Raw genomic sequence first — 17,003 nt, 5'->3', positions numbered from 1 at the left:
TATTTACGATTTTTTTTAGTCACGTTATTTATTTCTTCATTGTGTTATTGTGTTTTATGGTGCACAGTAATACATTCATTTGGTTTCACTGTGCGTTTATATCACCATTTTCTGTTTTATACTAGTTGCACTCTATATATGTTTGCCACATTTATTTATGGTATTTATATGGTCACTTATTAGTCATTTTATGTCACATGGCCTTTTGACGCGCATTGTGGTATGACTCTTTAGTTGCATGGTCACAATTTTTGGCCTCACTGTGCGTTGTTATTGTCATTCTTCTGTGATAAGTAGTTTGTCCACTTTTAATATTAAGCTCTTCATTTTGTATTTTTCACATTTTGCTCCACTCTCTCATCAGTTGTATTCACGTTATTTCATTTATGTTGTGACGGACTCATATGTCCCACTATTACTGTGATTTAGTTAATATGATATTTCTCCCTGATCATTTCCGTGCGGTTTACCCACGGTCATGATTTATTGTCTGTTACACCTTTTGGTCCTCATTTTGGACCTTTATTATTTCACCTTTGTCTTCACTCCCATATTCCTTCCATTTACTGATTATGTTATGTTGTATTATCTATTGTCTTCTCATCTCATTATTTGTTTTGGAATGTCTGTGGCATTATTGTGATTAGCTCAACATCAATTTTCTGTGTGTTTTAAAAATGAATATATATTTTTTGGAAAACAATACACTGATTAAAAAATAACAACATATACCCCAATTTTTTAATAAAATATGAAAGATGATGTTACGGCGAGTAAATATATACCCAACATGTCACACTTTAAAATTGTGCACGCTTGTGGAATGGCGTAAAACTGCGGTACTTAAAAATGTCCATGGGTGATGCTTTAAAAATGTCTACAGGTTAGCAGTGTAAAGTTACAGAGCAGCTCCGCAGTCCTCAAGTATCTCCAGCAAGTCATGTTTTACGATCTCCTTCACCTTGCACAGGCACTTTAAAAAGAAAACGTCAATGGCTTGGTTTGGCTGTTTTCTCTAAGAAAAATTTTGAAAACACGGCCTGTTGAGGGTACTTGAGGGTTGGTGTGGGAAACCACTTATCTAAGTAAGAGGTCCAAGTTGTTTATTCCACAGCTTCTGTTTTATTACTTCTTCTGTCTGTTAGCCACAACACAGAACTGTGTGGGTGCAGGTTCTGATTGGATGCATGCTGTGATTAACTGCCTTCACCTGAACAGCCAGTCAAAGCTTCTGTTACTCAGATCCGCTTTGATGAAGCAAACAGAGGGAAAGGGCATTAAAGCAGTGGTTTCTGGGACTTCAGGGGAATTCTCACAGGGCAGAGGCATTTGGTGGGGATGGGGGAATTGGTACAGTGTTTGTAATTGCAGCTTCAAGGGAGACCGGTGAGCCTAAACCCTATTTTTAGATTTAGGTAAACACTAATATCTCTGGGATGGTCCATTCTTTCCTCTAATACAAGTCTGTTGTTTGTGGGCAATAAATATATATTTTTTTAAATTTCCCGATGGCATCCTTATTGCTGAGGGGCAATATTTGATTCTGCTTTGATTTGAAACATTTTATTTGAGCATTAACTACCTCCAGCATCTATGCTTTATCGCACATTCTACAATTAAATACATGTACATTTTCTCATCATATTCCAGTTCCACTATTGTAAAATGGTCCTCTGTGGTCAAATCTATTCTGAATTATGTTGGGTGATCCATCTACCTCTCCTCTGGCTCTCAGAAATCCCCCCCACTTGTACAGATGTGCTGCTATACCTGGTAAAAACCAGCAGTGCATGTGCCGGATTTTGAATGATCGCTGTCATTGAAGAGGGGCAGGGGACCGATGCAACGGTGAACCTAAAAGACACTAAAAGTTTAACACTGCTTTAAAATCTGTTTTGCATGTGTCCTATTGTACACTCTAGACACCTTTTCACACACTCTTCTTTTTTTTAGAAGTGTTCAAACAGACCTTGATATGCAAAGAACCAGCAAACACAAATGCTCCTGCGCTTGGGGATGGACTCAATGAAGGCTAGGACCACAACAAGCATGTCCTGGAATATGCACACCTTGCTGCCCTCAAAAGACAGGGGAAATCCAAATTTACTGAATGGAGAAAGAGCAAATAGAGGGCTCACCGGCCTAGTGCATTACCATAAAAAATGTTTAATAAGAGATAAAAGTATGTATTGTACTCACAAACGACAGCAAAGTCAAAGGCACATCATAAAAAGACAGCTTAGTCAAAACCGCGTTACGTGACTGTCTGCGATAGGGAGTGTAGACATCCGAAAGGGTAATTCGTTTCGAGGACTTGCCTCTTCCTCAGAGCCACAGCCTCAGTGGCTCTGAGGAAGAGGCAAGTTCTCGAAACACGTTAGCCTATCGGATGTCTACACTCCCTATCGCAGACAGTCATGTAGCGCAGTTTTGACCAAGCTGTTCTTTTATGATGTGCGTTTGACTTTACTGTCATTTGTGAATACAATACCTACTTTTATCTCTTATTAAAAATTTTTTATGGTAATGCACTAGGCCGGTGAGCCCTCTATTTGTTCTTTCTCCATTCAGACCTTAAAATGCACCTTTTAATGTGACTCTAAAAAAACAACAACAAATATGTCATACCTACCTGCTCTGTGTAATAGGTTTGAATAGAGCAGCCCTGATCCTCCTATTTCTTTTATTTCTTTGGGTCCCCTGCAAGTGGCCCTCGCCCCCCCGCTAAGTGCCCCAAATAGCAAGCTTTGCTCGCTCCTGAGCTGTGTTCTGTATGTCCATTTACAAACACAGTGTAGCTTGGCCCCACCCCTGCTCCATTCTCCTTGGTTCACTGGCTGTGATTGACAGCGGCCAATGGCTCCCGCTGCTATGTGAGCCAATCAGAAGAGACAGCCGAGAGAGCTGCTGCTCTCATGCACATTACTGGATTGAAATCGGACTCCGGTAAGTATAAGGGGGGCTGGGGGGGGGGGGGGGTTGAGCTTCACCTTTTGAATTTACCCGCACACCAATAAATTGCTTATCTTGTGGTTGGCACATGGCTGCCTTCTTGGATTCATTTTAAAACTGACACACAGCAAGTTACCAATAAAATCGTTTTCATCAATAACAAGTTTACAGGAGACATATGGCTTATGTACTCAGACACAAGTTTTAAAAGTAGAAGTAAGTTAGGAAATCCTTTTTGGTTAGTGCATTTTTCAAGTTAAAGTGTAAGTATGGACAAACGAAAAACAGTGAACTGCTCCAATGCATTTACACTTGTCTTGTCACTATAAAAACCCTGCAAGTACAGAAAAATGCTTGTTGATCCTGCCAGAATTTCAGTGAGCTCATAGAATTTTGTGCTGCATTGAAATCCTATGCAATGTATCAGCTCTGCTCAGTTCATTGATGTGAACTACAGAACACTTCTTCACTATGTTATGCAGATTAAGAAGGGGTGTTTTGTAGTTCAAACAAACTTCCTCTCTTAGAATGACAATCCTGCTTTTCTATAGACACAGTACAGTGCGTGAGTGATCATTGTCACCCTAGGACAGCAAGTGTGTTACTGGCAGTCACCATAAAAGTGGGAAAAAATGAATGCAGTCAACACAGCTAGAGACTGGCTATTTTTTTTGTTCTTGGGTGTAAGCTTTTCACAGACTGTCTTTGATGAATGTGAAGGTGCTATGTAGGGGACATTTTAAATTTTTTGGCATTTAAATTGATGAGGCCTGCATTAATATATTGAGGATCTAGCTAATAAAATAGCAGCTCCACAAGTACAGAAATACATAGGGGAGCCCTGTGGTCATCCATATGAACTCTGCTAGGCTCATGCATCTTCGGTGGGACTAATGCAAAAGAGGGTTCTAATATCTGTCTGCAGTGTAGTTATGCGTATTAGACTTCAATACCCATGAGAACAGCCACCAAAGTGACAAAACAATCTGATATTAAAACAGACGGTGGACTTCATTTAGCAAAATCAGTTTGAAATGGGACTTTTAAGACACAGTTATCTGTATATAAATGATAAAAATCAAACAAATTGCATTCAACAAGTCTCATTAAACTCGCATAAAAACAAGAGAACAGGTATAACGGTGATCATAATGCAATCTGGGTGCAAATTTCTCATGTTTTGCCATATTTCAACATATTCTCTTCTTCAGGGAAACTTGAGAAAAATACATGCACTGAAAATAAACAGAAGCATAGCATCACCACTGACTAAACATGTTATGTTCAAAATAACTGGTTCATGTGAGTTCATACAGTAATATATTTGCAACCAAATGGATCACATATCACTTAAAGTGTTACTAAACCGACAAACCAGTAAAATCAGTCTGTATGTTCAGTAGAGCATGCTTGTTATACTCACCGTGGAACCTAAGGGGTTGATCCTCCTCTGCATTGTGTAAAAATGCTATTTGATCCTGTGTTTTTTAATCCTCCTCTTCTTCCAGTGTCCCCCTCTTATCTCCTAAGTCATATTGGGTTGAGGCACTCTGCACATGCTCAGTTTTGGTGTGTATGGCTAGAGAGGTTTTTTTTTTCCTTGGGAGAGTGTATGTGATCAGCACAGGGCCAATCAGCACTGCCCAGACAGGTCAGGGGTTCTGCATCCTCCTAGAGCAAAATGAAAGTTCCTCCTACAAGCTTTACCATGTGCTCTGCTGGACACTGATAGAAGTCACAAGACTGCTCTAACTGCTGATGAGAAAAGGTATTTACCAGTTTATATTTACTAAAATGACTGCATTTCCATTTTCTGTGTACTGTGGGAGGCCAGATATAGTGAATGCAGGGTCCCAGTTTTAGTAACACTTTAACTGTTACAAAGACATCACAGTGGGGAAATGCGCCTACACTGATGCACAGTAGGACAGATCCATCTCAACCTGATAGGATCCATGAACGCACATCTTGGAAAAGTAAAAACCAAAACACATAAGTGATTTATTAAATTAAGAGCTATAGTGTAATACCCCATATGAGGGTAGACTTCCTTTACAACATAAAAGCATGAGTTTTGAGTGACCAATCCGTTTAAGGGTCCCTTCATACTGCAATGTGTAGAGTTTATTCAAACTTCACTAAGCTTTATTTGCAAATGAAACGTTACTGACTGTCTTTCCTCCTGCGTTTCTGTACAATGTAGTGCACTTTCATGCATTTACTTGTGTTGCGCTAAAATAAAAGTAGAGCACTGGTGTGAACTGCTCCTAATAAAATACATTGCTTCTACAATGTATATGCGCTGGCATGTAGTGATCAGCTAATGCCAGCATATCTGGTGTGAATGGACACTCCAGTGTATTTATAGCTAAAAGTCATTTTTTTTCTGTTTTTGTATAAAGTAAGGAAGCGTTAAAACTCCTGTTTAGTTTTTGCTGCCCATGTTGCACTGAAGACGATTTCTCCTCACTTTCTGTAAATGTAAAGAGAAAACAGTGGCTAAATCGGTAGCACTTCCGCCTGGCAGTACTAGGGCCGTTGGTTTGAATTCCAGCCACAGCACCACCTGCCTGGAGTTTGCATGTTCTTCCTGTGCCTGCGTGGGTTTCCTCCGGGTACTCCAGTTTCCTTCCACACTTCAAAGACATGCTGGTAGGTTAATTGGATCCTGTCTAAATTGGCCCTAGTATGTGTATGTATGAATGGAAGTTAGGGATCTTAGATTGTACGCCCCTTGAGGGTTAGGGACTGATGTGAATGTACAATATATACAGTAAGTAAAGCGCTGTGTAAATTGACGGCGCTATAGAAGTACCTGAAATAAATAAATAATAAAAGAGGGGAATTCTCTTACAGTTGTTACCAGAACAGGTATCTCCATTGGAAGATTTTGCCACACCTCTGGTGACAACTGTAAAAGTTTGACTTTCCTTCCTTCTTTGCTGGTTGCAATGGTCAATACAAATGGTGAGGGTGAGTCAACGTAGCGGGGGGCAGCATGACATGGGTTCTAATCTTTCTCTGCTCTATCCAGAACACAAAAAGGGGTGCTTGGCACACAAAGTAACATACTGTAACTGTATAATTCCATTGTTCATTGCAAATGTTCTTGCACAACTGGAAAATGAGAATGTGGATGCATTACAAATTATTATTTTTTTTTTCCCCCAACAGCCATGCTGGAGTTAGCCGAAGTGCTGCTGTAGTTGTAGCATATTTGATGAACACAACAAGTTGTACTTATGAAGAAGCATACAGAAGACTACAGGACACAAAATCTGATATTAGGTATGTTTGTGTGGAAATGAACTCTACCAACCTTGTATTTACTACTTAATAGTTTTATGTGAATATACAGAATACTACTAATAGTTTAAAGGGATTTTATAGTGCTTTATATACTTTATTTTTTATGTTTGTACTAAAATAAAACATGTTATTTTAATCTATTATAAAACAAATATTGCTTATAAAAGTTTAATAACTGAAGCCAGTAGGTGACACTCTGAGAATATATGCTCTCCAAAGTCTCTTCCTTGTATTCCTGTACTTTAAAATGTATCTAAATGTTTCTAGTTTTGCAGTAGGGATCGATTATAACACCTGGCAGTATTCTTTCTGTCTGTGTCATTTTGGGAGGATTTCCCTTAACGTCATGTACAACTGGAAGCAAGTAAAAATCTCTGTAAAGCGAAGGGAAGAGCTGTCACTGGAACAGCTGTCCCCACTGGAATGTTTCCCTTCACCCCCCCCTACTGCTACAGTTGTCAAATTTTTGATACAAAAATTAATTTCTGTTTTTGTGACAGTGGTGACCACAAATAGAGAGGGGGAGTCTCCCAAGAGGGGACACAGACAGCAGCAAAAACCTAACCCTTCCACATGTGCTATACAAAACTAAAAAAAGGAACAATAAAAAAAAAGATTGGACAAATATATACGAAATTTTGAATATGGCACATCCCATCTTCATATGCTAGTAGAGTAATGCAGCTGGCATGCTTTTTAAACAGAGGGTTATGAATGCACCATGTAATGTAAATAACGTTGTTTGTGAATAATAATTTTTATTTGTAATTGAAACTCTTATGTAAAACATTTTTAGTTTTTAGGCTTGCAAACTGTAAAAAAAAATAAAATAATATAAATTGAACAAAAAACAGTTTGTGTCTTTGGATGGAGGCACTTTTGTTTGCTACCCTGTACTGCACATCAGTCATTGTGTTGTGAAGGCTGAACTCCAGCCTTACCATCAGTGGTACAGGCTCCTCTCCTGTACTAAAATGATTTCACTGCATACTGTGAGCTTCTCACGCTGCACATTAGAAGATGCTGCAAGTTATATGAAACCATAACAAGCCAGCCAAATCCAGTGCTCATAGACAACAATGGAAACAAATCGGTATAAATAAAAATTATATAAATATACTGTAAACAGTGCAAAATATATTCTAGTCCATAAATGGATCTGCATCAGAGTTGGGCAGCTGGATCACTATGGAGTGAAATACCATTCCGGCAGCACCTCACCAAGGATATGGGGAATTCCTCATGGACATGCAAAACAAAAGAGCAGGGTACCAGATGAATGTGTGATAAAAATAATACTATGTAGCACACTTACATCAGGGCAACCTGTGAACAGCTCAATAGATCAAGATGGCGTCAAAATACAGCTCTCTCCCATGAGGATGGATGGACGGACATCCACTGTGAGACTCACAGGGGTCCGCTCGTGGGTGTGGACTGTGATCAGATGTGAGGCACACACGTGGATCCGCTCATGAATGGATGCCGGCCGGCAACATGTCTCCCCTCTACTACCGCCAAAAGACACAAGTATGACAGGCACCAATGAGTGACAGATGGATGGGCCGTGACGCGTTTCCGATGCTCTTCCTCCTTTATTGAGCTGGTCCGCCCAGGGGGAAGAAGGAGAATTTATAGGCCGTGTACCCGTCCAAGGAACCAATCAAAAATGGAACAGTGGGTGGGGCTAGCCAAACAACTTGAACAGCTGAGAAGGCTGAGCCATTCAATGATAGAACGGGATCATCAGAGAAAGTATTATTACTATACAGGATTTATATAGCGCAAACAGTTTGCTCAGCGCTTTACAATATAACAGGAGACAATACAGCAACAATACAGTTCAATACAAGAGGGTTAGGAGGGCCCTGCTCCTTGGAGCTTACAATCTAAGAGGGAGGGGCTAGTGGTACAAAAGGTAATAACTGTGGGGGATTGACTGGTAGGAGTAATAGAAGATTCCATTATTAGCTGAAGGCAGGATAGGCTTCCCTGAAGAGAGAGGTTTTCAGAGATCGCCTGAAAGTGAGTAGAGTCGTCAAAAGTCTGATAAATTGGGGTAGAGAGTTCCAGAGGATGGGGGAGGCTCTGGAGAAGAGCATGGGAGGAGGGGACAAAGGAACTAGAGAGTAGGAGGTTGTGCGAGGAGCGGATAGTACAGTTTGGGTGATAACTATGTATGCATAACTATGAGAGGCCGTACAACTGCAAAGTCACCGATAGCTTCGATGCAAGTGTGCAACATTATACTATTGTTGTTCTTATCACACATTCGTCTGGTGCCCTGCTCTTTTCCTTTGTATGCAAGTCAGATGAAGCCTGACTCATTTCCTGGCTGGGCCTTTCATTCCCATTCTTACAGTGGCTGGCCCACCTCATTTATTCATTGGATTTAAAGTGGTTGTAAACCCTTACATATACCCAGTGAAGGGACAATCCTCAGGTAATGCTCAGAGATTAAACAAATGCTCCTACGCATGTTGTGCCTATTTATCTGTAGTCTTCTCTTCTCTGCAGCCATTCATAGTTTAGAATTTGTACCGTTTGTCTAAGATTTTAGAAAGCCGGATACGGGTAGCTGAAATTACATTCTGCAGAGCTCCGTAAGGAGTGCTGAGAGCTGATTGGAGCAAAGGCACACATTCCCCTTCACACAGCACATAGGAACAGAGCTGAGGCTGTCATGCACAGGCTGTGTGCTGAGCTCTCCCCCCTGTCACCTTTTTACCTCTTGGTGTCAAGAAAACCTTTCATGCAGATAACAGAGGAACAAGGCAGTAGACAGAAATTTTACTTAGTACTCTGGACTGAGACAAGTACACTCTATAGAGGGATATGCTTTGTTCATATTTTATGCCAGAGGTTTACAACCACTTTACGTTCTTTCACTCTAGCCAACACCTACAGTATGTGTGATGCTAACCTCAAATGGGGTATTAGCTAAAGTGATTTGCAGTCATATACAGTCTGTCTAGGAACACCCACACCTCCAGACTGACACATAAAACAAACTTTACAAAAAGATGGTTACCACCCCAAATTATAATTAGCCTTTGCAGTAAGGTTCACATAGAAGGGCTTTCCACATCACAAACAAACAAAAGAAATCCCAACACACTTACCAGCTAGCCTGAAAAACAGAACAAAAAAACAAATTAACCCTGTCAAACAATTCATATATTGCAAATATATTTGGAAGCTGCAGTGCCTTGTCAAGGCTCCTCTGTGTATTGCAGTCCTAACTCTATATCTGAGAGTCTCCAAGTTGGAGCATAAATAGCTATGGATAAATGAAGGGCACGCATGCCTGGAAGGAGGTCGTTGAAGGCATCCAATATGTCCCCACGCCAAATCCAGTGAGCAAACTATACTAAAAGATGACAACAACCCTAATTTTTAACTAGCCTTTGCAGTAAGATGCAGATGGAAGGGCTTAACACACCCCAAACAAATATTTCCCAGCACACTTACCAGCTAGCCTGCAACCCCCCGCCAAAAATAATAAATAAAAAAGAACTGTTTTTTTTAAGTGAATTGTTAGCGGGGTCAATTTTTTTTTTCAGGCCAGCTGGTAAGCATGCTAGGAAATTTGTGAGCTGCCCATAAGGTGTTAATATTTACATGTCTCCTCCCAAGAACCAGCCTACTGCTTGAATCAGGGCTGAGGCTTTTGAGAATAATACTGAATCGGGGTGCTGTGATATTTTCAGAAGAAGCATCAGCCATGATTTCCCTGCACTGCTTATAGAAGCATATTTTATTTAAAAATGTTGATAATGTTTATTTAACATGTTGATAAAGGGGAAAGGGAGAAACCAGGGAAGGCAAAATATAAGCAGAAGAAACTTCAGCTTTAATGTAGCTGAACGAGTTAATGAAATCTGCTTATTTTCACAATGAATTGAATTAAATGTGCTTCTTTCAGAATCAATGAGGAGTTTGTAAACCAACTAGCACTATTTGAAGCAATGGGTTGTGAAGTGGATATGAGCAGTGCAAGTTATAAACAGTATCGACTGCAGAAGATAACGGAAAAATACCCTGGTAAATGCATTTTTCATGCTAACTTTTGTAAAACATCATGTGCCAATCACTTCTGTCCAGAGATGGAGTTTTTGAAGTCCAACTCCTGATTGACTTTATCACCTCCCCCTTCTGGTACATACCTTCATTTCAAGAGTTTTCTAGCCAGTCACTTGACAAGCACGGTCCTTCTTGTACAGCAGGGGTCTTCAAACTTTCTACACAAAGGGCAAGTTTATTGTCCTTCAGACTTTAGGGGGGTCAGACCGTGGCCAGTGAAAGTAGAATTTTTCCTGGAATCCCTATCTTTGGTATTAGAGGAAGGAATTGTGCCCCATTGTCAGTAGGAGGAATTATGTTCCATTGTTGGTATCAGTGGGCAGAATAGTGTCTTGTATCAGTGGGATGAATAGTGCCCCCAGGGCTGGATAAAGGCAAGCACAGGACCGCATCTCGCCCCCGGGCAACAGTTTGGAGACCACTGTTCAACAGTGCCAGTACTGCTGCATAGAGCGCTACTGATGTTGTGATAATTGAGTGCTGTTCTGTGCAGCATTATGCAGTGAGGTCAAGCTGCATAGTGACAATACACTGCCAAGAGATGTTATTGAAAGTCTGCTGCACAGAAAGTGGTAGGATTAGGCTGGCCATCATTTATTGTAGAAGAACAATGGCAACCAGCTTCTGAGGAGGATGGAAAGGACAGTACTGGAGAGTGAAGAGGTTGAGCAGAACATTCAAAACCTTTTTTGTCACAACAGGAGGGGATAGAAAAGTACTTAAGGAAAAAAAATATATACTAGAGATGGTTTTTAAATGTTGGTCGGCTGCAAGCTTCTCAAAATGAATTCCTTAGGTGTAAGGAGCAGTATGTTATGTCTATCGTAAAGTTGCACGACTACGGTTTGTAGATGAACCTCTCAGTTCAGGGGAAAAAAAAAATCTAAAATTAAAAATTATGCTTTGGCTTTAGATATACTGTATCTTAAGCATTGCATTCCTCCTATTTGTATAACAAACCTCTACTCCTAAACAGGTAAAATACAGGTTCCCTTGCACCCATCCCCCATTGCCAACAGTACAGCCCTATATTCATCAAGGTATGAAAGCTTAATCATCAAAGCCCAGATCTAGACATGTGCAGAACACAAAAATTAGTTTTGTTTCGTATCAATTCGTTAAGTTACTAATTTTGTTCTGTTGCATTCGTAACAAAATTTGTTTTATTTGTTTTCAACCAAAATCAGATTTTTTCAATAGATTAGAAGTATTTTAATCAAATTTGAAAATATCTTATCCAAATTCATTGTGAAGAATAGCTGGTTCTATTCTATTCGAAATTTGAGTTTCAGATTCACATGTCTACCCAGATGTTCCTTTTTGTATACTATGTTAGTTTGCTTGTCAAAGACATTTAGGTGTGAAGGCTGTAATGACAACTAGCTGTAATTTGCTGTGAATTAGTTAAAAAGTTTAAACATTTGAAAAAGTTTTGTTACAAATTTACCCAAATTATTAGTTTCCATTTACACTGATATGAAGTCTTGGGGGAAGGATATTGGGGTTCATTAAAACTAATGGTGATGTGGGGGCAAAAACCTGCCAATTCTCCCCAGGTATTTAAAAATTGCCTGGCTGTTCAGCATCCTACTGCTGTTCTGTGCATGCTGAAATGTCTAAAAATAAATGGAAATGGAGCTTTTTAGGGGGGTAGGGGGGGTTCTCTTGTAGCTCAGAGGGCTGGGAGTGCAGTGACTTGCAGAAGAACGTACGCAGCTTTTGCTGACAACAGTTGACAGGAGACCTTTAGCTTCATTGAAACTCCAAGTGCTGGCTGTAGGCAGGGATGTGCAAGAGCCTCTTGTATTCAAACTGCAGTGGCAGCTAAGCAAACTGACCACACCAGCATAGATCTGCTTCTGTGGCTTATATGGCCAGATAGAAATGGGAAATATTGGCAACTGGTAGGATCAGCAGGCATTTGTAAACAAATGAAGACATTAAAAAAAGCAAACGGGCTAGATTTACTATTGACTGTATGAAAACCCAGACACATACACTGATCAGTCATAACATTACTACCACCCACCATAACATGATCACCCACTTAATATTGAGTAGGTCCTCTTTTTACCACCAAAGCAGCTCTGACCCTTTGCGGCATGGACTCCACTAGACCTCTAAAAGTCTACTGTGATATCTGGCACCAAGCCCTCAGTAGCAGATCACAGCCTTCTTCCCATAGTGCATCTTCGTGCCATTTTTGCCCCAATTGAACAACACACTTGCACCCAGCCATCCATATGATATATAAGAAAATGTGATTCATTCGACCAGGCCACCTTCTTCCGTTGCTCTTTATTCCTATTCTGATGCTCACATGCCCATTGTAGGCACATTTAGCTGTGAACACAGGTCAGCAAAGTCACACCTTTCTATCGAACCAGTGTTAACTTTTCCAACAACTTGAGCTGTAAAAAAGCTAAAGCAGCTTTTCTATCGGATGATAGGTGCATATGAAATATAAATGTTTGAGGTAACGTATACTTAACAGCTAATTACTTTTTTTTTTTGGCTTTTCTCAGAATTGCAAAAGTTGCCACGTGAAGTGTTTGCTTTGGATCCTAGCTCCGTAACTCAAACTAAAGAGGTTCTGTATCGCTGCAGGAAATGCAGGTTGGATTTGCTTTCCTAAGGAAAGATGTATTCATTGTACTAAGTATGTCTTTCATATAAGATCTTTTTACATGAAAATTACTACAATTTGGAAATTGTTCCTAGTAGCTGTGTTTTTCGCTGCATGCAAAAATCACCTCCACCTCTTCTATATACTAAATAAACTGAAGAAATGCTGTATCTCCATATTAAGTATGTAATAGCTAGAATGTACCCCTATTCCTCTTATACACTGCATTAATTCGTGTGTGCATTACCAAGGTTGTGTAGACGTGTCACCACCCTTCTGCCGCTTTTGTAGCGGTGTCATATAGTATTAAAATCAAATTTAATATAGAGTTGGATGGCATTTATAAGGTTGGCTATTCTGCATGTGCTTGAGTCATGTTTCAGTTTGTGTTGTCTCATGTCACACATAGAACAAAATATCTGATACTGTTTTAGTTCTTTGGTCAGTCTATTGCTTGTTCATGTTAGTTTTATGTATACTTTGAAAGAACAGATTTATTTAAACCTTTTTATTTCCCCCAGGCGTTCCTTATTCCGTGCAGAAAGCATTTTAAATCACTCCTTAGGTGCTGGACCTGTGGCGTTTGCTCATAAAAGATTACCAGTGCTAAATAGCTCAGACTCTGCCAAATGCACCTCATACTTTGTAGAACCTGTGCAGTGGATGGAGGAAAGTCTTTTGGGAGTAATGGATGGGCAGGTAAATTTGGAAAATTATAATCTTTGTTTCCCTAGAGAGTCTCTTCACATGTAGAGGCAGTCAATGTTCACTCCACAGAGAAAGTTTGACTGTGTGCACCATGGATGTCCATAAGTTATGAGTAAGTGTTCATATCTGTATTTGTATTGTAGTGAAATAGCATAGCATACCTTTTTAACCACTTCCATGCCACCCTACAGCTGAAATACTACTAAAGAAGGGCACGCCCTACCTGCACCGCCATTTGCGGCCTCGGCTGTCATTCACCGGGTCCCGTCCGGTGATTCCCCACCAGCACCCGGTGGTCTCCAAGGATTTCCGACGGGGGGAGAGACCTGTATGTAAACAGTACAGCTCTCTCTCCTGTCAGCTTCTGCACACTGCTTTTGTATGGCTCTGTATAGGGAAGCCACACAAAGCAGTGTGCTTACAATGAAACGCACACAGCCCACATAGTAAAACAGCACACAGTTAACCCTTTGATCGCCCCACATGTTAACCCCTTCCTGTCCAGTGCCATTAGTACATTGTCAGTGCTTTTTATTAGTACTGATCACTGTATTGGTGTCACTGGGGATGTCAGTGATACCAAGTCAGTTCCCCCCAATGTCAGAATGCCCGCCGCAGTCCTGCTATAAGTTGCTGATTGCCGCCATTACTAGTAAAACAAAAGCAAAAAAATTCAGTATATATACCGCCATTTGTAAACGCTACAACTTTCACGTACACCAATTAATTTAAACGTGTTGGCATTTTTTTTTTTTTTTTTTTTTAGCAAAGACATGTAGCAGAATACATTTTGGTCTAAATTTATGATGAAATTTGATTTTTTAAATTTTTTACTGGACATGTTTAATAGCAAAAAGTAAAAAATATAGTTTTTTTTTTTTTTCTTCAAAATTGTCAGTCTTTTTTTGTTTATAGTGCAAAAAATAAAAACAGCACAGGCAATCAAATGCCACCAAAAGAAAGCTCTATTTGTGGGGAAAAAAGGACGTAAATGTAATCTATGTACAACGCTGCATGACCGTGCAATTTTCAGTTAAAATAACGCAGCGCCGTATCGCAAAAAGTGGCCTGGTCAGGAAGGGGGTTAGTTCCTCAGGAGGGCAAGTGGTTAAAGAGTGAACACTCTGAATTTAACCTAAAAGAACACAATTTGTTGTTATTGATACGATCTCTACATGAAAGGGAGAAAAAAAATTTAGAACACACCCTTGGAAAGTGCTCCCATGATGTTATAAAGTAAATTAAAGTCCCAAAACAGTTCGCAACCTTTCCACGGTCCTTAGATATCCTGAGGTGTCTTCAGGGTCAGGGTTCCACTGGTGGATGGACAACAGCCCTGGACCTGTATAGTACACTATGGTAACTCATCGTGTTGAGCCTAGGTGAGCGCCAAATGCAATATCCAGTTACCAAAGCGATACCACAAACTGGCTCTGCATCTTCTTTCTGACAGTGTCCGGATATAAGTCTCCAAGGGGCAGTTGAGAAGTCAACCAATCTGAAAGTCACAGTTGCTATAAACCGCTATTAGCTTGATAAAAGTCCTGATGAAAAAATTAACAAAGAAAACAAAAAAAAGTTTCCTTCATTCAGAGCAGTGTGGAGAGGAGGTCTGTACACCAAAAGACACTAAAATTTTGTTTAGCTGGGAGTGGTGGGAGTTATGCTTGGGCTGTACTTACAGTTTTGTCAGTGTCCCACTTCCTAAAGGCAACTACAGTTGTTTGAGACTAAGATCCTGGATCCTGTAATGCACAACTAAGAAAGGAACAAGTTTAGCCACTACCTCAATTCAAATGTGTCACCTATTACCCATCAAAATTCTGTGCAGGGTCAGGGCTGCCTCCGTGTCTGCACAGTCTTGGTCTTGGGGGGCCTTACTGTACAGGCACAAGCTCTTGGGAGCATGGTCAGTTGCCTGATTTCCTGCCTCCTCTTGGATTCATGGCACAGCAATCCTTAGACGTTCTGGGTTCCTACCTACAGTGACTGGTAACAGTAGGAAGATAACCCCTTTCTGCTCTGAGTACTGCTGTGTAGGCTGTCCCTCACTACACAAGGCAGACTAGCAATTGGGTCATCGGACCTTGCCTGCTGACTCTCAAATTATCAGCTATGGGAAGGTCTGCAGCATCTTCCCTAATGGTCCTGATGCTGATAGTCCTAACTACTGCCCCCAGTCTGAGCTGCTACACTCTTCAGAGGTCTCCTCCTGCCTTTCCAGAGTGGAATTTTCAAGCCACTATGTCTGATTAGATGGATAGGCCGCCTGCCCTGTTAGTTGCTCAGATCCTAGAGGATGTAAGCAGACTCTCTCTGCCTCTTCTCCAGAGTCCATCTCTGATTCTCCTTCTACTGCTTCTAAGCTCCCTGAAGAGGAGGGTTCTTCATCTGGCACAGAGGACTCAACATGGAAGGATATCCAATCGGATGATACAGTGCTCAGCCTAAATGAGTACACCCATTTTGAAAAGTAAGATTTTAATCAATGAACACAAAAATTTTCAAAATTCTGACAAAACTGAGTTTTATAGAACATTTGTTTAGCTCATTACATGAAAGTAAGGTTAATAATATAAGATTACAAAATCAGTTCTACTCAAATTAGTTGATGAAAAAAATGAATACACCCCACAACAAAAACTACTACATCTAGTATTTTATATGACCTCCATGATTTGTAAGGACAGCACCAAGTATTCTAGCCATGTAATGAACAACTTGGTGACATATTGCAATATCTATCTTCTTCCATTCTTTAAGCACAACCTCTTTTAGAGCCTGGATTCTGGATGGAGAGTGATGCTCAATTTGTCTCTTCAGAATTCCCCATAGGTGTTCGATGGGGTTCAGATCAGGAGATATACTTGGCCACTGAATCACTTTCACCCTGTTCTTCAGGAATGCAACAGTAGCCTAATATGTGTGTTTTGGATCATTGTCATGTTGAAAAAGTGCACGATGACCAAGGGCATGGAGTGATTTTTAGCAACTTCTCTTTCAATATAGGGCAGTACATCTGTGAATTCATAATACCATCAATTAAATGTAGCTCACCGACTCCAGCAGACCTTGAAAGGGGACGGACGCCTTCCTCCAGACGTGGGCCATCGTTCTAGTAGCCAACAAAAATGGATAGGAGGCCAACTTCTACTGATGAGCGAATAAGCCTGGTATAGGGCAATGGAGAAGAGCGTACCGGGCCTCCCTACGAATGGTCAAGTGAAACAGGGTGTGGAGAAGGCCAAATACACAGGACCAAAATCGGAGTAATTGTGGGCATGACCACCATATGTGCAAAACATCCCCTCGATGAGCACAGCCC

The 17,003-nt window shown here is 40.5% G+C and overlaps 1 protein-coding gene across 2 annotated transcripts in view; it reads left to right on the top strand.

Annotated features, from left to right (window-relative positions):
* The window catches only part of DUSP12 (dual specificity phosphatase 12), a 35,187-nt gene that overhangs the window by 11,498 nt on the left and 6,686 nt on the right, over window positions 1–17,003 (top strand). For both annotated transcript variants that reach the window (XM_089683076.1, XM_089683078.1), the window contains 4 exons: window positions 6,127–6,240; window positions 10,187–10,305; window positions 12,870–12,960; window positions 13,492–13,669. In XM_089683076.1, coding sequence (XP_089539202.1) covers window positions 6,127–6,240; window positions 10,187–10,305; window positions 12,870–12,960; window positions 13,492–13,669 — 502 coding nt within the window. The remainder of the gene's footprint in view (window positions 1–6,126; window positions 6,241–10,186; window positions 10,306–12,869; window positions 12,961–13,491; window positions 13,670–17,003) is intronic.

Source organism: Staurois parvus, unplaced genomic scaffold, assembly GCF_062004578.1.
Source record: "Staurois parvus isolate SC_StPar_1 unplaced genomic scaffold, SC_StPar_1.0 ptg000300l, whole genome shotgun sequence".
NCBI lineage: Eukaryota > Metazoa > Chordata > Amphibia > Anura > Ranidae > Staurois > Staurois parvus.
The sequence above is the reverse complement of the archived record's forward strand: the minus strand, read 5'-3'. Positions and strand labels throughout refer to the sequence as shown.